The following is a 26,815-nucleotide window of genomic DNA, read 5'->3' as shown; positions in this document are numbered from 1 at the left end:
ATGATTACCATATTTCCCATTATAAAATCAGACAAATCTGCAGCTCTAACATGCAAGAAGTTTTGCCTAGCACAGGCTGTGGTGAATTCGCTGTTGATTCTGTTTTTAAATCTTAACTTTCCACCAGGCCTCATCTGTAGTACCAAAGTCTAAAGTTTGATACAGTCTTGGCTTCCAACACAGATGAGTTCCTAAACAGTAGGTGATGGTCAAAGTCATACACCCTTAAAACCAGGCTATCTTGGGTAAGTTACTTTAGTTCCCATTGGGCTGCTTTGTTAAGTGAGGCTGGTAACTACTTATTTCAGAAAGTGTGACAAAACCACTGAAGACCGACTGTTAACAATCTAGATTAATCTCTTAGAATGTGGAGAGAAATTGATAATGCAATGGGTTACACCAAGCTATAGTGAAATGCAAAGACCTGTAACTTTAAAACTTGGTTTCAAATGATTGGATTCACTCGTTTTTTTCCCCCAGCCCCAACTGCCACTTTTTATTCCACAAATAAATCTCACCCACCACAGTGATACAAACTCTTCCACGCACCCAAAAAATATGGAACGCATCACAACTTTGCATGTCATCCTTGCACAGGGGCCATGCTAATCTTCTCTGTATTGTTCCAATTTTAGTATATGTGCTGCTAAAGCGAACACTGGATTCACTCTTTTTAAGGCTTTTCAGCTGTCTGCATTAAATGAAGTTCCTAGCAAATAGTTAAAAGTGGGCAAATGTCTACTAATGTGATGCAAGCTGTTCAGAAGACTGTTGAGTATTTATTTTTAATCTGTAGTAAATTCATATGGTTCCAAAATAAATTTATCAATGCAATGACAAAAAAAAGATGGTTCATAAAAAACAATATCTGTGCAGCAAAGCCAGAGTGACTTAGGCAGTTCTATTTCTACAGATTTATTTCCTTTGGGAAAGTATTATTAATTGAGATCACCCTTTAAACATACTAGGAGCTAAGTCCCAGAAGGCAGTAGAGCAGCAATTAGAATAATCATAGTTACTTCAAATCAGAAGAGGTAGCTGAGCATGATGTTATGCTCCAGTAATTCCAGCTACTTGGAAGGTGAAGGCAGGAGGTCACAAGCTCAAAGCCAGCCTGAACAAAGGTAGCAAGATCTTATCTCAAAAATAGAGACAAAACTCAGCAGAATGTGGGTGTGAGTGGGTAGAGTGATTGTTTCACCTATACCAAGACCTTAGGTTCAATCCAATCCCCAGTACTGAGAAAAAAAAAAATTAATAAATAAAAAGCTAGATGGCTCTGTGAAGTAACTGGTCTAGGCTTAAGTAAGACCAATTTAATTAATTACTGTTCGGGGCATTAAAACTTTGAAGAATGTGAAAAACAGTACGTGTTTTTGTTTCATAATTCATGTGGCTCTGGGTGGCTAAGTGACCTCTGTGCTGTATGAGGACATCCTAGTGCTGCCTTGAAACAGGCCAGCTTCCCTGTGGCAGGAAGATGAGACGTAGCTAGCAGCTGTTCAAGGAAGAGGTTTCTTCTCTTTAGGGAAAGAGAAACCTAGAGAAGAAATTGAAACTTAGAGAAAAGAAGGAACATCTGCTTCTTTCTGGGCTGTGCCATGGCACTATATTTGAAATGAGATAGACATATTTAGGGATAATACAGGGAAGATGGTTTTTGCCCAATTGAAGGTAAGGAATATAAGCTACAAATGAGTTAAGTATACCCATGTATTAATTTTTTTAAGTCTTCATTGTTGTTCAAGACAAGGTCTTGCTATGTAGCTCCCCAAGTGGAAGACTGGGGTTTCAAACTCTAATTGTTCTTAGAGCTTATGCCTAAATTTACTTTTTGACACCAGTGGTATTATGAGTTTGATGAATGTTTTATAGGAATTAGCAATTTCCTGTAGAATTTGATTCTACACCTCCCAGTATTTGTCATGAGTTGATTGAAATGTGAGCTATCAAAGTTACTATAATTAGAGCACTAGCCTTGAGCTGAAGAGCTGAGGGACAGCGCCCAGGCCCACAGTTCAGGCCCCATGACTGGACCCCCCCCCCCCAAAAAAAAAAAAGAATTCAAAGTTGCTATAAAAATTTTTTTTTTTTGTTTAGTATTGGAACTTGAATTAGGGCCTTGTGTGAACTTGGCTTGCTTGCTGGCTGGTGCTCTACCACTTCAGCCATGCCTCCATCCCAGCTTTTTGTCAGTAGTTTGGGAGATAAGGTCTTGCAAACTTTTCTGCCTGAGCTGGCTTTTAACTACAATCTTCATATCTCAGCCTCCTGAGTAGCTAGGATTATAGGCTTGAGCTAGGATTACTAGCATCTAACTTGCTGTGCGATCTTTAAAGCTATTGAACTAGACAATACTTTCTACAACAATTTCAGAGGAGCTCCCTTAAGTTTTCAGTTCTATCTTCTCTCAGCATGGATGACTTACAATTTGGGATAATTTAACTTACAAATTTTTTATATTTTTATTGTAAAAATACTGTACAGAGGCATTAAAGTTACATGAGTAATGAGTACATTTCCTATAGAGCATTGTTACCCCCACCTTTGTTTTTTCCCTACTCACCCTTCCTTCCCTACCTCCCCACCTCCTCCCTCCCCTCCCCCAAGTTGTAAAGTTCATTTTCAACCCAGTGTCTTGTACATCTCATTGTTACCAGGCAATCTGTATCCTTGTTTCAGCATTTTGTTATTTGCCTTCCCCTCCCCAAATTAGAAAAATGTATATACAAGATTCAGGGCACCAGAATCAAATACAGTGACAACAAGGGTTATACCATAGGGGGGAGAACATACAAAAGAAACAAAAAAAATCACATAGTACATTAACAACAACAGCAACAAAGAAATAAAACCTCTTGTGTCCCTATCTTGGGGTTCATTTCACTTAACATTACCTTATATGGCCGGGCGCTGGTGGCTCATGCCTGTAATCCTAGCTACTCAGGAAGCTGAAATCTGAGGATCGAGGTTCAAAGCCAGCCCGGGCAGGAGAGACCGTGAGACTCCTATCTCCAATAAACCACTAGAAAACCGGAAGTAGCGCTGTAGCTCAAGTGGTAGAGCGCTCGCCTTGAGCTGAAGAGCTGAGGGACAGCACCCAGGCCCAGAGTTCAAGCCCCACAACCGACCAAAAAAAAAAAAAACATTACCTTATATGGTCATATGTACATAGCTTTTGACCTTTTCTGCTTGTCTGGTAAGATTATCCTTGTCATATACTAGTTATTGCAAATAAGGGAAACCATGGATCCTATTTTGGGGGGGTCTGGCTTACTTCACTTAATATAATTTTTCCAAGTCCACTTCCTAACAAATGGAGCAGTGTCATTCTTTCTGATGAGGCATAGAACTCTATTGTGTATGTGTGTGTGTGTACCACATTTTCTTGATCCATTCATCTACTGAGGGACCTCTGAATTGGTTCCATATCTTAGCTATGGTAAACAATACTGTGATAAACATAGTTGTGCTGGTAGCTTTAGTATGGCCTTATTTGTGATCATTGGGGTAAATGCCCAAAAGTGGGATTGCTGGGTTATAGGGGAGCTCTATGTGGAGTCTTTTCAGGAAACTCCATACTGCTTTCCAGAGTGGTTGACTTATATTTTTTTTTAACTTTCTGATGTTGTGAAAGCAATACACAATCCAAGAAAATGACAGTTTACACTATGAATGTGGTTCTTTTCCTGGGTTTGTAATATGCTGTACCATACTCTTGCAGGGATGAGCAGATACAGCAAGCCAAAGTTCTCAGTATGCCCCTTAATCATAATGGGAAACACTGAGGTTTCCATGTGCTGCTGCTCAGCGATCTTATTTCCTATTTTAGTGACATCAAGGCTGTGTGTATGTGTGTGCACACACGCACGCACACGCGTGTGCACAGCTTGAGTAAGACCAGAGCCTCTTGCTCTTGCTTGGCTTTTTTTGCTCATTGATTGTACTCCATCGCTTGAGCTACAGCTTCACTTCTGGCTTTTTGGTGGTTAATTGGAGAAAAGAGTCTGCCTAGGCTGGCTTCACACCTCTGTCCTCAAGCTTCCTGGATAGCTACTATTACCAGTGAGAACCATTGGTGCCTGGCCATTCAAGGCATTTTTAAAATTTTTATTATTGCCAGTCTTTGGGCTTGAATTCAGGGTCTGGGCATTGTCCCTGAGCTTCTTTTGCTCAAGGTTAGCACTCCACTACTTGAGCCACAGTGCTACATCTGCTTTTTCTGTGTATATGGTACCGAGGAATTGAGCTCAGGGCTTCATGCATGCAAGACAAGCACCCTACCATTAAGCCACCTTCCCAGCCCTCAAGGAATTTTTTTTTTGATGTAGCCATAACATAAGAAAAAGAGAATCCATGCTGAGCACCAGTGGCTCACACCTGTAATCCTAGCTACTCAGGAAGCTGAGATCTGAGGATCTCGGTTCAAAGCCAGCCTGGACAAGAAAGTCTGTGAGACTCTTATCTCCAATAAACCACTAGAAAACTGGAAGTGGCGCTGTGGCTCAAGTGGTGGAGCACTGGCCTTGAGCTGAAGAGCCCAAGGACAGCGACCAAGCTGAGAGTTCAAGGCCCATGAACAACAACAAAAAAAGAGAGAGAATCCATTTTACATAGTTTTGTGGTGTGTGTGTGTGTGTGTGTGTGTGTGAGTGTGTGTGTGTGTGAGTCAGTCATGGGGCTTGAACTCTGGGCCTGGGTGTGGTCCCTGGGTGAGGTCTTCAGCTCAAGGCTAGTGCTCTATCACTTGAGCCACAGTACCACTTCCAGTTTTCTGGTCATTAACTGGAGATAAGAGTCTTACGGAGTTTCCTGCCTGGGCTGGCTTTGAAGCAGGATCCTCTCGGCCTCTTGAGTAACTAGGATTACAGGCAGGAAACACCAGTGCCAGGCACATGTTTGTTTGTTTTTGTTTTGTTTTGTTTTTGCCAGTTGTGGGGCCTGAACTCTGGGCCTGGGCTGTCCCTCAGCTCTTCAGCTCAAGGCGAGTGCTCTGCAACTTGAGCCATAGCACCACTTCCAGTTTTTTATGCTTCTGTGGTGCTGAGGAATGGAACCAGGGCCTCATGCATGCAAGGCCAGCACTCTACCACCAAGCCACCTTCCCAGCCCACATGTTTGTTTTTTTTAACCAATGTTTTATTTGGAGCACATATCAAAGGTTAGAAATAACAAACCTCACTGCTGGCTGGTCTCATGAGACTGATGGCATACTTGAGCAAACAGACTCTCTGTCACAGTCTGTACTTGCTGCTCCCCTCCTGTGCATACTACACTCTCCCAGCTGCACCTCCTTATGCTGCAATCCATCTTTCCCTATTTCCTTACCATTCCTATACCTGCTTTATTTCATTACAGATCCATCATAAAGACCAAACTGACAAATCATCTCTACCTCTTTTAAATGTACAAACATGCAGGTCTGTAAACCCAACCATAGGTAAACCTTGTTTCCCCAAGTGTAAACCCAGCACTTCAGAGGCAAAAGCAAGAAGATCACAATTTCATGTCCAGCAAAATTCTGTCTTGAAAATCAAAAACAAAAACAGGCCAATACATGAATGGATTAATAAAAATAAATGCAGGGACTAGATTTTTGACTGGGCAGCCTGTGGATTTGCTAAAAGACTGGCAAGACTAATTTAGAATTTACATAAACTAGCCAGGTGTGATAATACACAAGTATAATCCCAGCTACTGAGGACATGGAGAAATGAGGTCCTTGGTCTAAAGTAGGCCCTGAAAAAACTTGAGAACCTATAGTGAAAGATAAACTTAAAAAAAAAAAAACCTAGTTAAAAGGCTGAGATGTAAAGACTGAGGTTCAAAGCCCAGTCTTGACTTACAAATCTGAGACTCTTATCTCTAGCAAACCCCTGAAGCAGTAGAGTGGTAGAGTGCCACCTATGAGCATAAAAGCTAACTGGCGCACAGGCTCTAAGTTCAAACCTCATTATTGGCACAGACACTTAAGGAAAAAAAGGATGTGTGTGTGTGTGTGTGTGTGTGTGTGTGTGTGTGTATCTTAGGTGGTAAAAGAGCAAGTGTCTAGCAAAAGTAAAAATCAAATCCCCAGTACCACCAACCATTCAACCAACCAACCAACCAACATAAAATCACCTGCATAGCTGAAATGAGGATTTCATTGCCATTTTACCAGGAAAAAGAATAGTTTTGTTACTTCTGCAAACTACAGGCTAGCTCTATTACCCTCATTAACTTTTGTTTTTGTTTTTGTTTTTTTGTTTTTGTTGATCATGGGGCTTGAACTCTAGGCCTAGGCGCTGTCCCTGAGCTCTTCAGCTCAAGGCTAGTGTTCCCCAATTTGAGCCACAGTACCACTTCTGGCCTTTTCTGTTTATGTGGTGCTGAGGAATTGAACTCAGGGCCTCATGCATGCGAGGCAAGCATGCTACTGCTGACCTACCTTCCCAGCCCCAACCCTCACTTATTAACTTCTAATTTGCGGAGTGCAACAATGCACTTATTTCAAAGCTACACAGCAGATCACCAAGAGAAATGCCTCTCGTTTTCAGTTACACTGTCAGCAGAAGGTATATATTTATATGGTGGAGAGCTCTCCCCAAATAGAGGAAGTGATTTAGTTGCTGGGTAACTAAAAATATTCAAGTATGTACAACCCTTCCTCATGAGGCACAAATTTTGCAGATTGGCTTAATTTAACTATCTTTCCCTCATACCCCACACCCTATCCATTAACACACCTGTCAGTTTCATCTTAAAAATATATCAAGATCATGACCATTTCCCCTCAGGTCTACCACCACCAGGGTAGATCAAGTACTCCTTACCTCTTGATAGAGTTATTGAATCTGCCTCCTGATTAGTCTTCGGGTTTCACATTTGGCCCCATACTACCTTCAACATAGCAATCAGAGTTGTTTAAAAACACATCAGAATGTCTCATACCTGTACTCCAAGTCCTCCAGTCCTTCCTATTTCATTCAGGGAGAATGCCTAAGTGATCACAATGACCTAGGAGGCCCTGTATGACCTTCTATTTCCATTCTTCCTCTGATTTCTGATTTCAGTATCTTCTATTGTCTGTTATGCTGTTGAATATGCCCAGAATTTTATATATTGGCTGTGCACCAGCTGGTCACTTGTAATCCTAGGCTTAACATAGAAGGTTGAGGTTCAAAGCCAGCCTTGGCAGAAAGGTCTGAGAGACTCCATTTCTAACCAGAAAAAGGCTGGGTTAAAAGTATAGCCCAAGTGTAGAATGTTAGCCATAAACAGAGCAGGATTAGGAGGCTCTGAGTTCAAGCCACAGAATTATCAACTCAGGATATCACATGGTATTTTTTTTTCAGTTGTGGGGCTTGAATTAAGGGCCTGGGCATTGTTCCTGAGCTCTTTTGCTCAAAGCTAGTACTTACCACTAGCTCTATCATTTTGAGCCATAGACCCAGTTCCAGGTTTTTTTTTTTTTTGTTTTGTTTTTTTTGAGTAGTTAATTGGAGATGAGTCTCACAGGGACTTTTCTGCCTGGGCTGGCTTTGAATCGCAATCCTCAGCTCTCAGCCTCCTGAGTAGTTAGGATTATAGGCTTGAGCCACTGGCACCCAGCACATGGTACTTTCTTTGCCAGGAATCTTTTTTTTTGTTTGTTTGTTTTGGGTCGGGTCATGGGGCCTGAACTCTGGGCCTGGGCACTAGCCCTCAGCTCTTCAGCTCAAGGCTAGCGTTCTACCACCTGAGCCACAGCGCTACTTCCGGCTTTTTTTCTTTTTGCTTATGTGGTGCTGAGGAATCGAACCCAGGACCTCAGGCATGCAAGGCAAGCGCTCTACCACTGAGCCACCTTCCCAGCTCTTTGCCAGGAATCTTAAAGTATTATATGACTTGCTCTTTACTTCCTTTGGTTTAAATATTGCCATATCAGTGATCTTTTCTGACCCTACATAATAATGTGTCCTTCAGATGCCAGCATTCTCCATTCTCTATGTTCCCTGCAATATAGTAATCACTATCTAATACTGTGTCAATTGTTACAATCTTTCTGTTTTTCCCTAAAAGATGGGAGCACCAGGAAGACAGGGATTTTGATTTGTATCTTCAATTACTATGTGGTATTTGCTGAATGAATGACAGTAGATTTTCAGTAACTGTCATCTTATCATTTAAATAAACATATGTACAGTTTATTTATACCATTACTAGAGTTTTGTTTTTATCTCATTTATACTACTTACGTGTACACAGTTTTCTAAATGCTTCTGATTCCTGATAACCAGGCTTCTCAACTTGTGGTATGGGGAGTGAGAAAGTTACAGGATAAAAGAGTTAATCATTTTAATGAAGACAGTTCATTTTTCTTTCATGACTTGGTATAAATTCTATTTCAATTTTGTTTCCAATTTTGCTTCTTGCCAAGTGCTGGTGGCTCATGCCTGTAATCCTAGCTACTCAGGAGGCTGAGATCTGAGAATCTCAGTTCAAAGCCAGCCCAGGCAGGAAAGTCCATGAGACTCTTATCTCCAATAAACCACTAGAAAAACTGGAGGTGGCACTGTGGCTCAAGCGGTCCTCGACTTGAGGTGAGCTCAAGCCTCACCACTGACAAACAAACCAATTTTGTTTCTCTTTGTGTTTTGTCAAACATGTATATGACAGAATTGTTTTCCCATTTAACCTAAACAGATAAAAACAAAGGAAGAAGTTTTCTCCCTTTTGTTTTTGAAACGTGGTCTCGCTATGTAACCCAGACTGGCCTCAAACTTACTATCTTCTGCCTCAACTCTCTGAGTGTTATGATTCAGTGTGATGCCCCATGAACAGCCAAGGGGGAAATTTTTGTAAAGTAGTGAAGGACTTAAAAACTTAGTCCTTTTGAGCTGGTCTCAATGTAGTTGTTGAATGAGAATGCACAGGGTAATTTGGAACACTATGAAAAAATATCAGAGGTTGTAGGATCTGATATGAGATTAATATAGAAGCAAACAGTAGCTTTCCAACCACAACTAAGTCTCTGCAATCCATCTTTTAGAGAAAAGGTGTTTTTACTAATCAAATGAAGCCCAGACAATTATTCATTAAAAAAGTAGGACCCCTTTTTAGTATCACACATAAAAAAATCACACACAGTAGAGCTGGTAGCTCACACCTATAAACCTAGCTACTCAGGAGACTGATTACTAAGGATAGTGCAGCCCTGGCAGACAAATTTAAGAAACTAATCTCTAATTAACCAGTAAAAAGACAGAACTAGAGGCATGGTTCAAGTGGTAAAGCACAAGTCAAGAGCAGAAAAAGCCCAGGAAGAGCTCAAAGCTTTTGACTTCTAGCCCCAGTACCAGCAAAATAAATATGAAATATTTATTCAGACATGAAATACATTTATTTCAAACATGAAATAAATTGATTTCACAGGTTGGGGGTGTGACTCAGTGATATAGTGATTAATATGTTTGAGGCCCTGAGTCTAATCCCTGGCACTGAATGGGGGGGGGGGGTAAATCAATTTCACACAAATTTAGGGCTTATATTTTGCAAATGGAATATGTGTGTATAATGAGGACCAAACTCAATGTTTCAAGTAAGCATGTGCTCTTAACTCCACACTTCCTCCACCTTACTGTTGCATTATCCCTATTTCCCAGGTATGCTATTCCTGCTCCCCAACATGTCTTCATGCTTTTATTCCTTTGCTTGTTCTACCCGCAAATGATACCGAGTCAATTATCCCGCTTTCACCTTGACGAATGGTGGTAATAATCAAACCTGTTTCTAACATCATCTGATTTTATGAGTCTATCCCCACAATAATGATGAAAGTTTTTGGCAAATCTGATCAAAACAACCCGCCTCCATTCCACGATTTTAGGCTTCCTGAATAAACAGGTCACTCTCAAATATAAAATATTTACTATTTTTAAGAATTGGAGAGTAAATGCAGCACCAGGGGCTTGGCATCGGCATGAAGAGATGCATTCCTCCACAGGGACAACAAAGGAATTTACTCAAAGTGTGCCACGGCTTTAGCCGTCTTAACTCCGGCGTAGGGGTTACTCGGTTCACAGTTTACAACACCGTCACTGTGGTGGACCGACGCGAGTTGTGGACAGGTTGGGACGCCGGAGACACCCCAGGACCGCGGAGGGGACCGCGGAGGGGGGCGCGACCACGCCGCGGTGACGTCAGCTCTTCTTCCCGGACCCGCTTTGTCTCCCGGCCCTAGAGCCCCCCTACAGATCCATTCGAAACGTGGCGGAAAGAGCGGAGGCCGGTGCCTTGACACCAGCTGCCCCCACTTCTGTGGGGAGGATGGGTCACCCCGTGGGGCGTGAAGGTTTGACGCTTCCCTCCTCTGCGTCCACGCTACCCGGCCGCGAGGACGCAGTGGCGAGGAGCCGGCGCGGCCAAGCTCGAGACCCGATGGGTCACGATGAGGCCAGGGTGCACCAGGGCCATTCTGGGACGGATAGAGGTTGCTGGAACCGGCCATCTCGCTTCGGGTTCAGAGGATGACCCTCCCCCCCTCCCCCAAGGCGCCCTATCCAGGAGCAGAACGGAGTGGGCGGGGCTTCTGACCCGGGTGTGTGCGTGACGTCCCAGACCAGAAGCCCCTTCCCGCGTCCCGCCCCTTCCCGCGCCCCGCCCCCTCCCACGGCCCCTCTTCTTCCTGCGCCGCGGTGTGAGCGGCGGCGGCGGCGACGGCGGCGGCAGCGGCAGCGGCTCGGTTCCGGAGTCTCGTTGAGAGGCTCGCGTGGGTGGCGACTCACGCTGCGGCCGAGTGAGCAGCGCGCCAAGCGCCGCGCCCCCCTTTCTCTCCACGGAAACAGCGGCTCGCGGGGAACCGCGGCTCGCGGGAACCAGCGGCCCGCGGAAGTGACGTGTTGCTCTGCCTGTAGCGCGTTTGAATCGGTTCCCGGGTGATCCTCGCGCCTCACGGCTGCGCGGCTACAACCGCCGTCGCCGAGGAGGAGCGGCAGCGCCTCAGGCCTAGGCCTCGAGCCGCCCCGAGGCCTAAGGCTGAAGGCCTCGCGCCGAGTCCACGCGTCGGCCCTCAGCGCGGCGGGGTCGGCGGCGGGCGTCGTCGGCTTCGCAGTCTTTTTTTCCTTTTCCCCAATATGGCAGCGGAGGGCGCCAACGGGCCTTCGGTGGAGGCTGGGGAGGACCGCGGCGGAGACGGCTGCAGAACCGTGTATTTGTTTGACCGGCGGGAGAAGAAGTCGGAGCTCGGGGACCGCGAGCTGCAGGTCGAGGAGCGCGCGGACTTCGCGGGCTTCCGAGCCTCAGTGTGTCAGGTACGCGCCGGGGTGAGGGCGGGATGCGCGGGTTGGGGGTGTGTGTGTGTGTGTGTGACGAGAAACTCCTGCGGGTCACCGAAGCCATAAACCTGTCAACCGGACTGGGACTTGCGGCCTTGAACGCTCCCCGCGCCGCCCGCCAGGCCTGGGAGCCGGTGGCAGGAGGAGGCCGCGGGGCCGGCCAGGCCGGAGCCCGGAGGGCAGAGCCCCGCCCCTCCCTGGGCCGCGGGCTGTCTGGCTGCCGGGGGCCGTGGGGGCGGGGGCGTTGAAGACCTCGGAGTTTGGAAGTCGAGGTCTGGCACGTCCTGATCGCTGCCGAGCATTCCGTGTTCCTGTAGGTAAAAGCAATTGTGCTTAAAGTGGGGGCGGGTGGGTGGGTGGGGGAGAGTTTATACTGGATGGCCCTGTGGTGTCGGGTCCGAAGTGAAATACCCAGTAATTTTCACCCTAGGCACCTTGAGTAGATGTTGAGTCCTTTTCCCGGGTTGTCTGTCAAGAAGAGTTGGGGGAGTACCCAGGCAAGGTACTTAATGCTCCCAATCAATCATTTGTTCCGGTTAGAGTGGATCTTTTTCTCTTTTCATTTCTAGGACGTTTCACTTAGGCAAAGTGCTTTGCCACTCCCAAACCAACTTTTTCATGTTAGATTCGCAGGTGGAGCTCTTCTGGTTTTCTGAACCCGTAGCACTTGGGAATTCTTTTTCTTTTTTTGGGTCCGGTCGTGGGGCCTGAACTCTGGCCCTGGGCGCTGTCTCTCAGCTCTTCAGCTCAAGGCTAGCGCTCTACCACTTGAGCCACAGCGCCACTTCCGGCTTTTTTCTTTTTGCTTATGTGGTGCTGAGGAATCGAACCCAGGGCCTCAGGCATGCAAGGCAAGCGCTCTACCATTGAGCTACTTTCCCAGCCCCACACTTGAGAAATCTTGAACTAACTTCGGTTGCTGTCCAAATAATTACATCCACTTTTGCTTTAGTTTGTTTAACAACAACAACAAAAAGATTAAGAAAACCTGCTTTTAGGGGCTGGGAAGGTGGCTCAGTGGTAGAGCGCTTGCCTTGTATGCTCGAGGCCCTGGGTTCGATTCCTCAGCACCACATAAGCAAAAAGAAAAAAGCCGGAAGTGGCGCTGTGGCTCAAGTGGTAGAGCGCTAGCCTTGAGCTGAAGAGCTGAGGGACAGCGCCCGGGCCCACAGTTCAGGCCCCACGACCGGACCAAAAAAAAAAGAAAGAAAGAAAAAACCTGCTTTTAAAGTGAAAAGTATTTTGTAGCTAGGAGGTTTTTAAAAGAAAGTAGTCATGTTGGAATGAACCACACGAGGCCCTTTTTCAGCTACATCGCATTTAGCTTCTAAGGAAAAAGAACTTTCTAGGAGTGTTTTTCCTTAGGTTTAGAAATGGCCTGAGCACATAACTTTGTATAGTTGCTGAAATAATTAAAATTAAGATCCATACAATAAAAATGACTTGAACAAGGACTTCTCTTTTTTTGGGGGGGGGAGGGTCAGTAGTGGGGCCTGAACTCTGGGCCTGGGCACTGTCCCCCCAGCTCTTTAGCTCAAGGCTAGCGCTCTACCACTTGAGCCACAATGCCAGTTCTGGCTTTTTCTCCTTATGCGGTGCTGAGGAATGGAACCAAGGGCCTCATGTATGCAAGGCAAGCACTCTACCACTGAGCCACCTTCCCCACCCAAGGACTTTGTTTTCTTCATATCTGTTTTTATGCCTAACATATTTTGAATGACCAGATTAAAATGAATAAATGAGGAAAAAACCCTGAACCTGTAAAGTTATAATGAGCCTGGATATATGATAGTAGATTCCAAAGTAGGCTTTCTGTTTTTTTTTTCTTAAACTACTAGGTCTTACCATGTGGCCTATGCTGGCCACAAATTTAGATTCTTCTGCCTGAGCCTCCCAAATGCTGGGATTACAGGTACAAAAATCACTATAATGTTTAATATTCAGCTTCATTTTTCACTTAATATTGCCTAAGACATTTTTTAAATTAAATTTTTTTTGGGGGGGTCCGGTCGTGGGGCTGAACTCTGGGCCTGGGCGCTGTCCCTCAGCTCTTCAGCTCAAGGCTAGCGCTCTACCACTTGAGCCACAGCGCCACTTCCGGCTTTTTTCTTTTTGCTTATGTGGTGCTGAGGAATCGAACCCAGGGCCTCGAGCATGCAAGGCAAGCGCTCTACCACTGAGTCACCTTCCCAGCCCTTAAATTAATTTTTTAATATCTTTAAATAGTTGTGTAAAAGAGTTGCTATTTAACAAAACAGTTTATGAATACAATATATCTTAATATTACCCCTTTCAACATTTTTACCTATTCTGCTGAAGCTGTCTTTTGGGTGTGTGTTATAAATGTCAGTGCTGGTGAACAAACCACGTATGTTAGGTACATGCTCTACCTCTGAACTACATCACCAGCACTTCCAAGTGTGTCTAATGCAGGCTTTTGTAGTAAATATTAGAACTGAGCAGGTTAGTTACCACTTTTTTTTTTTTTTTGGTCATGAGTCTTGAACTCAGGGACTAGGCGCTGTCCTTGAGCTCTTTGGCTCAAGGCCAGCATTCTACCACTTTGAGCCACAGTGTCAATTCCAATTCTCTGGTAGTCAACTGGAGATAAGTCTCACAGACTTTTCTGCCCTGGCTTGCTTCAGACCATGATCTTCAGATCTCAGCTTCCTGAGTAGCTATGATTACAAGCATGAGCAATACTGTAATATTAAGTAATGCTATGGTAAAAAAAAATTTGAAATGCAATTTTATTGTTATTTTAGGGTGTTATTATTAGGGTTACCATTTTATAAGTCAGGCAATGCACTTCTTTCACTTTCCCCCATTTTCCTCCTCCCATTCCTTCTTAAAAGTTAACATAGCTCATTTTCCACATAGTGTATACTGGATAGTACAATTGCATTTGTTTACCCTTCCTCCCTCCCTTTATAACCCCCTATAGAAAACATTTTTGAATACTTACATCATTTATTTTTAGTGTTGTCCTGGGGCTTGAACTCAGGGTCTGGGTATTGCCTCTGAGCTTTTGTTCCCCTCAAGCTAGCACACTACTACTTGAGCCTTTGAGCCAAGCTCCACTTCTGGCTTTTAGGTGATTAATTAGAGATAAGAGTCTCATGGACTTTACTGCTCAGGCTGGCTTCCAACCATGATTCTCAGATCTCAGCCTCCCGAGCATTGAGGATTATGTGTGTGAACCATCAGCTGAACCATCAGTGCCCAGCAGGAACTTCTGTGTTATCAGGTACAACCTGGGGCTTAAACTTGGCCATATCCTTGCTGGGCTAGCATGCTACACATCTAGTCTTGTGTTTTGCTGTGTGTATGTCCTTTTTTTTTTTCTTTTGTCTTTTTTTTTTTGGTATCTCTGTGTTCCCAGAGCTTGAACTTCGGGCCGTGAGCACTAGCTTTTTCACTTTTTTCCCTGCTGATGCTCTACCACTTGAGCCATACTTCCAGTCCTTCATTTTGCTGGTTAACTGAAAGTAAAGGCTTTTAGGACTTTTCTGCCAGGGCTAGTTTTGAACCCCAATTCTCAGATCTCAGATTTCCTGAGTAACTAGGATTATAAGTGGCAAGCTTTGATAGTTATTTTGTTCCTTTTTTTTGTCCTAGTACTGGCTCTTGAACTGGGGCCTTTCTCTGTTCTGAGACTTCTTTTTACTCAAGTTGGCTTTCTGCCAGTTGAGCCATACCTCCACTTATGGTGCTGGTTATTTTGGAGATGGAGTCTTGTGAACTTTTCTGCCCAGGCTGTCTTTGAACCTCAATCCTCCAAATCTCAGCCATTGACACCTGGCAGTTTAGGAACTTTTTTTTTTTTTTTTTGGGTCCGGTCGTGGGGCCTGAACTCTGGACCTGGGCGCTGTCCCTCAGCTCTTCAGCTCAAGGCTAGCACTCTACCACTTGAGCCACAGCGCCACTTCCGGCTTTTTTCTTTTTTTTGCTTATGTGGTGCTGAGGAATCGAACCCAGGGCCTCAGGCATGCAAGGCAAGCGCTCTACCACTGAGCCACCTTCCCAGCCCAGGAACTTTTTTTTTTTAAGCAAGTGTTTATTTTTTTGTTGGTCATGGGGTCTGAACTTTGGATCTGGGTGCTGTCTCTCAGCTCTTCAGGTCAAGGCTAGCACTCTACCACTTGAGTCATAGCACCACTTTTTCTGCTTACGTGGTGATGAGGAATTGAACCCAGGACCTCATGCATGCAAGGCTAGCACTCTACCACTGAGCCACCTTCCCCACTCTCAGGAACGTTTAAAAAAAAAAAAAAATTTATTGTGAAAATACCATACAGAGGGGTTACAATTACATGGGCAAGGTAATGAGTACATTTCTTATCAAGCATTGTTGCCTCCTCCTTTGTTTCCCCTTCCCATCCCTTCCAATCTCCTCCTCCATCTGCCCAGGAACATTTTTAAAGCTTCTGATGATACCTGTTGAGGTGTGTGTGTGTGTGTTTGTGTATAGTCTAGTACCAAGGCTTTCACTCAAAGGTGGCACTCTACCACTTGAGCCACACCTTCACTTCTAATGATACCTATTTTAAAACTTGATCTTAGCCAAAAAGCACATCTTTATTATTTTTCTTAGTATGCCTATTTATTTATTTATTTAGGCTATTTTGGACCTTGAACTCAGGGCCTTAGCACTGTCCCTGAGCTTCTTTGGCTCAAGACTGGCACTCTACCACTTGAGCCACAGCTCTACTTCTGGCCTTTTCTGCTTATGTGGTACTGAGGAATGGAACCCAGGGCTTTATGTATGCTAGGCAAGCACACTACCACTAAACCATATTCCCAGCCCTATTGTTTATTTTTCTTTGTTTGGTTTTAATTTATTTTTATTGTTACTATAAAGGTGACATACAGAGGGGTTTCTATTACATAAGTCAGGTAAAGATTGCATTTCTTTTTTTTTTTTGGTCCGGTTGTGGGGCCTGAACTCTGGGCCTGGGCGCTGTCCCTCAGTTCTTCAGCTCAAGGCTAGCGCTCTACCACTTGAGTCACAGCGCCACTTCCGGCTTTTTTCTTTTTGCTTATGTGGTGCTGAGGAATCGAACCCAGGGCCTCAGGCATGCAAGGCAAGCGCTCTACCACTGAGCCACCTTCCCAGCCCCTGCATTTCTTTTTGGACAGTATCACTCCCTCACTCTTTGTTTTTTTCTGCCCATCCCCACCCATAAGTTGTATAGTTAATATTCAACATTGTGTCTAGTGAGTACCACTGCTCCATTTGTTCACCCTTTGTTCTTTTATTTCTGTGCTGTTTTTTTTTTTTTTTGAAATAGGGTCTTATGCAACCCACTCTAGCCTCAAACTCATAACCCCTATGTCTCATCTTCCAGAGTGCTGAGAGTGTCACCTCATGGGTGGCACCCATCTGTTTGCTTGTGTGTGTATATTTGTGTTTCTGTTTGTGCCTGCCTACTTGCCTTCCTACTTACCTATTACCTATTACCTATCTAGACAGGTACATGCTATTTCAGGCTCGCCTGGAATTTAGGATCCTTAAACTTCAGAAACCATGGAAAACCAAGAAAAAGACTTTAAAACCAAGGAAAAAATTCCTTTTTACTAATGTGTTTCTTTCATAGAACAGATGAAATTTATATTTGATTAGAGGTTAGAGGGGAAACTTAAGAAGACTGATTTTTTTTTTTGGTCATGGAGCTTGAACTCTGAGCCTGAGTACCATCCCTCAGCTCTTTAGCTCAAGGATAGCACTCTACCATTGAGCCATAGCACCACTTCAGGTTTTCAGATTAGAGTCTCACGGACTTTCCTGCCTTGGCAGCTTTGAATTGCAATAATTAGATCTCAGTCCCTTGAGTAGCTAGGATTACAGGCCTGAGCCACTCACTGGTGCCTGGCTAGGAAGACTAACTTTTAAAACCAAGTCTATCTGCCACAATCTCATAACTGTTTTCAATCACTTATGTGAACTTAATTAAATCCAAGATTATATGCAGTGAAACTGGGATTGAAATCTAGATCATTTGTTGAAAGGCAGCATGTCTTTAGTGGAAGTTGGACAGCATTATGGGAAAAAATAAATCAAGCATCCATACCATAGTACAGTAGCAGACACTATATCCTGACCATTTGTGGTTTTTCTTCCGTTATGTTTCTTTGGTACCATATACCTGTGGGTACCAAAGGTCTACTTTATAAAATGTTATGAAGGATAAATGATTTCTGTTTAGACTTGAGACCATCCCCAAGATATCTCATTATGTATATTCAGATGGGTGGAATCTCAAAAATAAAAAGTAGAAACACTTCTAGCTCCAGGTATTTCAGATAAGAGTACTTATTGGGTGTATGCCTGTCTTTTAAGAAGTGTCTGTTGAGATTTTTTACAAATCCCTCCCCCTTTCCTTGCCTACTTTCCCACTCTTCCTGCCTATGTCTTCCTCCCTTCATCCCCTATTATGTAGCCCCAGAGGCCTGGAACTCAAATTTCTTCTGAGTGCTGATAATATTACAGGTAGGCCCCACCATGCTGGATTTTTGACACAGATTAAAAATTGAAAGATAGGGGTTGGGAGTGTGGTGTAGTGGTAGAGTGCTTGCATGAAGCCCTGGGTTTGATTCCTTAGTACCATATAAACAGAAGAAGCCAGAAGTGGTGCTTTGGCTCAAGTGGTAGAGTGCTAGTCTTGAGCAAGAAAGAAGCTCAAGGACAGGGCCCAAACCCTGAGTTCAAGCCCCAAGACTGGCAAAAAAAAAAAATTGAAAGCCAATTCTGTGATACAAGAAAATTAGGCAGTCCCTAATTTTGGATATTTTTTTCCCTACTGCTGAACATACTGCCTCCAGACCTTTCCTTTTCTCTTACAATTAGTTCCCTGTGTTTTCTTCTACAATTTTGGATTAATAGGGTGCTGACTTTCAGGCTGGGGGTATATGTAGCTTAGTGATTAAGCACATGCTTAAGGCTGGGTTGGATCCCTAGCACATCCTCCCCTCAAGAAAACAAAACATCTGCTTTAATTCTTGTGCAATTTATATTCCTGATTGTTGAAATAGAAATTTTTATTTACTAACATGTGATTAATAGTTGATCAATATTACCACTGAATATTCTTTCTCTGTGATTTGTAATGTTACCTTTTATTTGTCAAGATCTCACACATAAGTGTATACGTATGTTTCGAACTCTTATTCTCTTCCCCTAGTTTATTACAGGAATTTTATTTATTTATTTATTTAGTTGGTCATAGGGCTTGAATTCTGGGCCTCGTCACTGTCCCTCAACTCTTCAGCTCAAGGCTAGCACTCTACTACTTGCGCCATAGTACCACTTCCGGCTTTTTCTGTTTATGTGATGCTGATGAATCGAACGTAGGGCCTCATGAATGTGAGGCAAGCACTCTACCACTGAGCTACATTCCCAGCCCCATATTATAGGATTTTTTGGGGGGGAGAGGGGTCAGTCGTTGGGTTTGAACTCTGGGCCTAGGTGCTGTCCCTCAACTCTTTAACTCCAGGCAAGTACTCTACCACTTAAGCCACAGTGCCACTTCTGGCTTTTTCTGTTTATGTGGTACTGAGGAATTGAAACCAGGGCTTCATGCATGCAAGGCAAGCACTCCACCACTGAACCACCTCATATTACACCACCACATATTACAGGAATTTTAAACCAGAAATTTTCTTATAAAAAGTTTTGAACAGGGCTGGGAATATAGCTTAGTGGTAGAGTGCTTGCCTAGCATGTATGAGGCCCTGGGTTCAGTTGTTCAGTACCACATAAACAGAAAAAGCCAAAAGTGATGCTGTGGCTCAAGTGGTGGATTCCTAGCCCTGAGCACAGAGAGGCTTAGGGACGGAGCCCAGGCCCTGAGTTCAAACCCCAGGACCTGCCAAAAAAAATTTTTTTTTTGAACATACACTGAAATAAATGTATAATCAACCCCCATATACTCTTTGCTTGATGTTTAGCAGTTACCAATAATTTGTCATATTTCTATCATTTTAGCTGACTTTAGATGCAAGATACTCATCTAGCTGGGATTACTGGCATAAATTATAACCCCTGACCCCAAAATTGAGTGTTTTTTTCTCTTTTCTTTTTTCGTGTGTGTGTGTGTGTGTGTGTGTGTGTGTGTGTGTGTGTGTGTGTGTGTGTGTGTGAGAGAAAGAGAGAGAGAGAGAACATTGGGATTTGAATACTTTACAATATATGTGTATATTTCAGTACATATTCAGATTTCTCCTTTTAAAATGTCTTTATAGTTTATATGTTAAAAATAGAATTCAGTAGGATCCTCAGATAGAACTTGTTTTCTTCAGTGTTCCCTAATTTAAATTTTAAAAATATATGTTAAAATAAATATATAATAAAATATGTAGTAAAAATACTATACAGAGGTTACAGGACATGAGTAAGGTAATGAGTACATTTCCTATCCAGTATTGTTACTTCCTCCTTTGTTTTTTCTCTACTGTCCCTTCCCTCCCCTCCCCCCAAGTTGTAAAGATCTACATAGTGTCTTGAACCTCTCATTGTTATAATGAGGCAACTTGTATCCTTATTTCAGCATTTGTTATTTCCCTTCCCTTTCCTAATTAGAAAAATGTATATACAAGATGCTGGGTACCAGAATCAAATACAGTGAAAATATGGGTTATATCATAAGGGAAGAACATACAAAGGAAACAAAAAAAAAATCACATAGTATAAATACATTAAAAAATAACAGCAAGAAAGATAAAACCATTGGTGTCCCTATCTTGGGGTTCATTTTGCTTAGCATCATCTTGTATGGTCATATGTACATAGCTTTGACCTTTTCTGCTTGTCCTAGATATATACTAGTTATTACAAATAAGGAACCTGTGTTTTTTTGGGCCTGCCTTACTTCACTTAATATAATTTTTTCCAAGTCTTTTCCATTTCCTAACAAATGGGGCAGTGTCATTCTTTTTGATGGAGGCATAGAATTATATATATAATTACATATACATACACACACACCACTTTTTTTTTCGGTTGTGGGCCTGAACTCTGGACCTGGGCACTGTGCCTCAGCTCTTCAGCTCAAGGCTAGTGCTCTACCACTTGAGCCACAATGCCACTTCCGGCTTTTTCTGCTTCTGTGGTGCTGAGGAATTGAACCCAGGGCCTCATGCATGCAAGGCAAGCACTCTACCACTGAGCCATCTTCCCAACCCATACCACATTTTCTTGATACATTCATCTACTGAGGGGCATCTGGGTTGGTTCCATATCTTAGCTATGGTAAATAATGCTGTGATAAACATAGTTGTGCTGCAGCTTTAGTATAGCCTTGTTTGTGATCTTTTGGTAAATGCCCTAAAGTGGGATTGCTGGGTCATAGGGGAGCTCTATGTAGAGTCTTTTGAGGAACCTCCATACTGCTTTCCAAAGTGGTTGAACAAGTTTATACTCCCTCCAGCAATGCAGTAGTGTTCCCTTTTGGCCACATCTCCAGCATCTGTTATTAGATTTCTTGATTATAGTCATTCTAACTGAGGTGAGGTGGTATCTCAATGCTGTTTTGATTTCCATTTCTTTTATGGCTAGAGAAGTTGAGCATTTCTTCATGTGTCTATTTATTGGCGATTCTTACTTAGTCTTCAGAGAACTCTCTTTAAGTCTACTCATTAATCGGGCAGTTTCTTTAAAGATTTGTTTGTAGGCGATTCCTAATTTAAATTTAAAGTATTGGAGAAACTTCTTCTTTTTTTTTTTTTTTGTCGGTCATGGGGTCTGAACTCTGGGCCTGAGTGCTGTCCCTCAGCTTTTCAGCTCATTGCTAGCACCCTACCACTTGAGCCACAGCGCCACTTCTGGCTTTTTCTGCTTATGCTTATGCTTTCTGGCTTTTGCTGAAGAATCAAACCCAGGGCCTTATACATGCAAGGCAAGCACTCTACCACTGAGCCACCTTCCTAGCCCCGAGAAACTTCCTTTTTCAATCTCTAATTCTCCTACAGTTCTCAAATCAGGCTTTTTTTTTCTTTTTAATATTTCACATTCTGGATTAGTCTGTGCTAAGCTATTCAGTAGCTTAAAAACTTGATTAGATTTAGGTTCAATCTCTTTGGGTTGAAAGTCAAACAATATTTTGTAGGCTATACTTCATACCACATTATAAAGCATATATATGAATGTTCACTTATTCAATGATAGCAGTGCTGCCATTGAATTCTACATATTTAAGCTGAACTGTCTGCATAATATTATAAACTATCTGATGGTTCATCTGATGGTGATATTCTGATGGCCTGCCTTTTTATATTTATTTGCTTGGACTTTTCCCCCCCTCACTTTGTGATTCTGAAGAATCACAAGTATGGTCTTACTAAACAAGTGCTCAACCAACTACCTACATCCTCAGCTGAGATTAAAAAAAAATTTCTTTTTGGCCTCGTGCGGGTGGCTTATTTTATAATCCTAGCTACTCCAGGAAGCTGAGATCTGAGGATCTCAGATGGATTGGTGGTAGAGTGTTTGCCTAGCATGCATGAAGCTCTGGGCTTGATTCTTCAGTATCACATAAAGAGAAAAAACCAGAAGTGGCTTTGTGGCTGGAGTGGTAGAGGGCTAACTGAGCAAAAGAAGCTCAGGGACAGGACAATGCGCAGGTCCTGAATTCAAGACCCAGGACTGGGGGGACAAAGCATATTATAAATTACAGGGAAATATTTGAAGCCAGCCTAGTCAGAAAAATGCGTAAGATTCTTTTTTTTTCTTTTTCTTTTTTTTTTTTTGGGTCTGGTCGTGGGGTCTGAACTCTGGACCTGGGTGCTGTCCCTCAGCTCTTCAGCTCAAGGCTAGCACTCTACCACTTGAGCCACAGCGTTACTTCCGGCTTTTTTCTTTTTGCTTATGTGGTGCTGAGGAATTGAACCCAGGGCCTCAGGCATGCAAGGCAAGTGCTCTACCACTGAGCCACCTTCCCAGCCCCACGTAAGATTCTTATCTTCAGTGAACTACCAGAGAATCCAGAAGTGGAGCTGTGACTCAACTGGTAGGGCTCTAGCCTTGAGCATTAGCAGGGTTTGAACTAGTGCTAGAAATAGTTTGGCAGGTTTTCTTATTGTTGAGCTGTGCCTTAAGATTTTGCTGGTTATTTTTAAGATAGTCTTGTTCCATACCTGGGTGCAAGGCTGGGCACTGTCCAGTTAACATTCACTGTAGTTATAACAGGATCATGCTATAGTGCCCAGCTTTCATTGAGGAGATGGGGGTGGTCTCAAGAACTCTTTTGCCTGAGCTGGCCTTGAACGTTAAGCCTTTCAATCCCATTTTCCCAAATGTCTAGGATTATAGGCATGAACCAACAGAGTCCTGCTGATTTTTACCTTTTTAATTACTGAAGCCTGTTTGTCTCGTTGCAGTAATATTTCCCTGTAATTTATAATACACTTTTTGTTTTTCTAGTCCTGGGGCTTGAACTCAGGGCCTGGCCACTGTCCTGTACCTGAGCTTCTTTTGCTCAAGGTTAGCCCTTTACCACTCCAGCCACAAAGACACTTCTGGCTTTTTCTGTTTATGTGGTACTGAGGAATTAGGCAAGCACTCTACCACTAAGCCACATTCTCAGTCTGCTTTAATATTTTAAAGTTACTTTTTTGAAAGGTATAGTAGGTATAAAGCTTCTTTTAATAGTTTGGATGGCATAGATATTGCATAATATCTTTGATGGTGTGGCTGTTTTTTATCTTGCTGCTATAAAATACCTATTTCAACATTTTAAATATCTAATTATTAAAAAGATAAATGTTAGCTTTTCTTCAAACAAATGGGTTACTCGAATGGCTTGAAATATGCTTTTATCTAGGTCTTTTTTTTTTGGGTCCAGTCGTGGGTCCTGAACTCTGGGCCTGGGCGCTGTCCCTCAGCTCTTCAGCTCAAGGCTAGCGCTCTACCACTTGAGCCACAGCGCCACTTCCGGCTTTTTCTTTTTGCTTATGTGGTGCTGAGGAATCAAACCCAGGGCCTCAGGCGTGCAAAGCAAGCGCTCTACCACTGAGCCACCTTCCCAGCCCCTTTTATCTAGGTCTTGCTGATGTTAAGACTTTTCAGGGGCTAGGAAGGTGGGTCAGTGGTAGAGCGCTTGCCTTGCATGCCTGAGGCCCTGGGTTCGATTCCTCAGCACCACATAAGCAAAAAGAAAAAGCCAGAAGTGGCGCTGTGGCTCAAGTGGTAGAGCGCTAGCCTTGAGCTGAAGAACTGAGAGTGCCCAGGCCTAGAGTTCAGGCCTCACGACCGGACCCCCCCCCACCCCCCCCCCCCCAAAAAAAAAGACTCTTTTCAAATGTCCTTCCTAATTATTAGTGTTCCTAGGTGACAGTTCCAGGAAAGCAGTCCTGTTAACTAAGTTATTTATGTGGTTTATGTTTATCAGTTTTGCAGAAGGAGAATTTAAAAGTATTGGCTTGTATATAGGCAAGTAAATATAGCAATTGTTGAAAAATCATAATATTAAACTGTCAGTATTTTCACATTCTTGCCTACTTGAATTTTTGCATATTTGCATTTTTCCTTTTTGGAGACATGCATTTTATTTCTCTTGTTTTGGCTAGACAATTGGCATTTCACCCGAAGAAAAGTTTGTTATTACAACTACAAGTAGGAAAGAAATTACTCATGATAATTTTGGTAAGTAAATTATATTATTGTTTATACTTTTATATTTAATATGATATAACAGTAACTATTTTACTCACCTAGATATCTATTTAAAACTGTTGATGATTTTGGTTAATTGGTTTGATAAGAGGAAACTGGCTATGTGTGTCAGTGAGATTATAATACATATCGTTACATTACACTACTTAGGTATTATTTTTTGAACACTACTAATAGGAAAATAGTTATTGTTTAGGGGTACAGAAGGTGAGACTCTTGTTGGAGGGATCTGTTTTAAAAATCTGTTTTTCTTAGCCAACTTGAAATTTTCTATTATCATCTTTTTATACCCCATAAAAAGGTTTGTGAGACCTGCTACCTTTTTTTTCCCCATTGATATACATAGATCCTGTTACGTAGCCTAGGATTAAACCCAACTCACAATTCTCTTGTCTCAGCCTCCCTAGTGTTAGGATTACAGGAATGTACCATCATATCCAGGTTGATTGTTTCTCTTAAATGTAACTAGTTTTCTCCAGGTTGACACCACTCCAAGGCAGATTTCCATCTGCCTTCCTCTTGACAGTTTAACCTATTAGGAATTGTTTCATATAAGTGGAAATGTTTATGCATGTTCCATTGATATCCTTAATAAAATATAACTGGAATTTATAGATAACATGGTTTGGCAGTTTGCATGTATCATTGTTAAAAGATATTCAAGATACAGTTTGCATATTCAAAATTATTTCATTGAGCTTCTTATGTCATTTTAGTATTTAAAATTTAACTCTGATTACAGATGACACTGTTAAAGATGGAATCACTTTATACCTGTTGCAGTCAGTCACTCAGTTATTACCAGCAGCTACAAAAGAACGAATTGACTTTCTACCTCACTATGACACACTTGTTAAAAGTGGCATGTATGAATATTATGCAAGTGAAGGACAAAATCCCTTGCGTAAGTATTCCATTGATACAAAATTTGACAAACTATTATTCTCTTTAATCAACTAAAACATATTCCATTCTTTCATATTTTACATGTTTCTCATTCTATGCTAGTAGAGCAATATAAACATTCATTTTGAGATTTCATTCTCAGATTTTTGTTTTTTCTTCGTGTGTGTGTGTCTGTGTGTCTGTGTCTGTGTCTCCCCGTGTGTCTGTCCGTCCATCCGTCTGTGTGTCTGTGTGTCCGTCTGTGTCCTGGGGCTTGAAATTAGGACCTACATACTGTCTCTAAGCTTTTGTACTCAAGGCTGGTGCTCTACCATTTGAGCCATATCTCCATTTCTAGCATTTGTTGGTTAATTGGTGGTTAATAGCAGTCTCATGGACTGTTCTGCCTGGGCTGGCTTTGAACCTCTGTTCTCAGATCTCAGCCTCCTGAGTAGCTAGGATTACAGGCACAAGCCCCTGGCACTCAGTTGACCTCTTTATCATAGTATACTTAACCTATCCTCTTCAGAGTAAAAATACTCTCCTTTAAAGCTAACTCCTTTGAACAGATGAGAGATTTTATACATATATGTGCTTCTTCTTTTGTATACTTTCCTTTCCTCATTTTTCCTGATCTCCTTATAAACCTCTTAATTAAGAAAATATATTTTACCTTGGAATTATTTGTTTGTTTTGTGGGATCAAATAGAGGACCTTGTGTGTTCACAACAAGCTTTCTACTACTGAGTTCACTTTGGAAATTTAGCTGAATTGCACAAATTTGTAGTCTTGTCTCCTTGTCTTCATCATTTTCTTCAGTTTCTATTCTACTTTTAGAATACCTTTATTATTTGTTAATCATGAACTTAGGGCCTTACATACTTGCTTGGCTTTTTCCGCTTGTGACTGGTACTGTACCATGTGAACTACACCTCCACATCTAGCATTTGGCTGATTAATCAGATATAGGAGTCTCTCAAATTTGTCTGCCCTGGCCAACTTCACATTAACTTTTCAGATCAGTTGCTTGAGTAGCTATGTTTATAGGCATTAGTAATTGGTGTCCAGTCCTTTCTGAATCTTGCTGAAGAAGTGCTTAGTACTCCTTACATACTTATTATAAACTACTTATTTTACTGTACTGGAATTTGAAATAGGCCTTGTGCTAATTAAGACACTGTACAACTTGAACCACACTCCCACCATCTTTTGCTCTAGTTATTTTACTTTTTTTTTTTTTTTTGATGCTGGTACTGTGGCTTGAGCTCAAGGCCTTTCTCTCTTGCTTGGCTTTTTTCCTCAAAGCCGGTGTTCTACCATTTGCACCACACTTTTACTTGCAGCTTTTTTTTTTTTTTTCATTATGTAGTTCTATAGAGATTACAATTCCGTATGTCAAGTTAGGAGTACAATGCATCTTGATCAATTTCACCCCTTTGATTGTTCTCCCCATTTTTTCTTCTTTCATTCTCTACCCTCAAGTTATGTAATTCAGTTTTTGTGTAATGTACAATGAATATATTAGCTGCATCTACTTGGAACTTTTTGCTAGTTATTTGGAGCCTGGCTGGCTTCAAACCAGGGTCATCTGACTTCATCCTCTGAGCAGCTAGGATTACAGGCATGAGCCACCAGTATCGTATTGGTCTGTTTTTTTTTTGGGGGGGGGGGTCCGGTCGTGGGGCCTGAACTCTGGGTCTGGGCGCTGTCCCTCAGCTCTTCAGCTCAAGGCTAGCGCTCTACCACTTGAGCCACAGCACCACTTCCGGCTTTTTTCTTTTTGCTTATATGGTGCTGAGGAATGGAACCTAGGGCCTCAGGCTTGCAAGGCACGCGCTCTACCACTGAGCCACCTTCCCAGCCCCCTGTTTTTGTTTTTTGTTTCTATTTGTTGTTGTTTTGTGTCAGTTCTGGGGCTTGAACTAGGCCTGGTGCCGTCCTTGAACTTTTTTGTTAAAGGCTAGCATTC

At 42.6% G+C, this 26,815-nt stretch overlaps 1 protein-coding gene and 1 non-coding gene across 3 annotated transcripts in view; one reads left to right on the top strand and one right to left on the bottom strand.

The window, feature by feature from the left end:
* Positions 1-552: 552 nt before the first annotated feature.
* LOC122104445 lies at positions 553-659 on the bottom strand. Its single transcript, XR_006146918.1, has one exon. It is a non-coding gene; the product is annotated as a U6 spliceosomal RNA (small nuclear RNA).
* A 10,050-nt stretch (positions 660-10,709) lies between these two features.
* The window catches only part of Smchd1 (structural maintenance of chromosomes flexible hinge domain containing 1), a 135,988-nt gene continuing 119,882 nt past the window's right edge, over positions 10,710-26,815 (top strand). For both annotated transcript variants that reach the window (XM_042675370.1, XM_042675371.1), the window contains exons 1-3: positions 10,710-11,270; positions 23,856-23,931; positions 24,704-24,865. In XM_042675370.1, coding sequence (XP_042531304.1) covers positions 11,094-11,270; positions 23,856-23,931; positions 24,704-24,865 — 415 coding nt within the window. In that variant the 5' untranslated portion in view covers positions 10,710-11,093. The remainder of the gene's footprint in view (positions 11,271-23,855; positions 23,932-24,703; positions 24,866-26,815) is intronic.

The sequence above is a fragment of the Dipodomys spectabilis genome, unplaced genomic scaffold (assembly GCF_019054845.1).
Source record: "Dipodomys spectabilis isolate Male_0828 unplaced genomic scaffold, ASM1905484v1 ptg000024l, whole genome shotgun sequence".
NCBI classification, from domain to species: domain Eukaryota; kingdom Metazoa; phylum Chordata; class Mammalia; order Rodentia; family Heteromyidae; genus Dipodomys; species Dipodomys spectabilis.
This window is presented reverse-complemented; position numbering and strand designations above follow the sequence as displayed.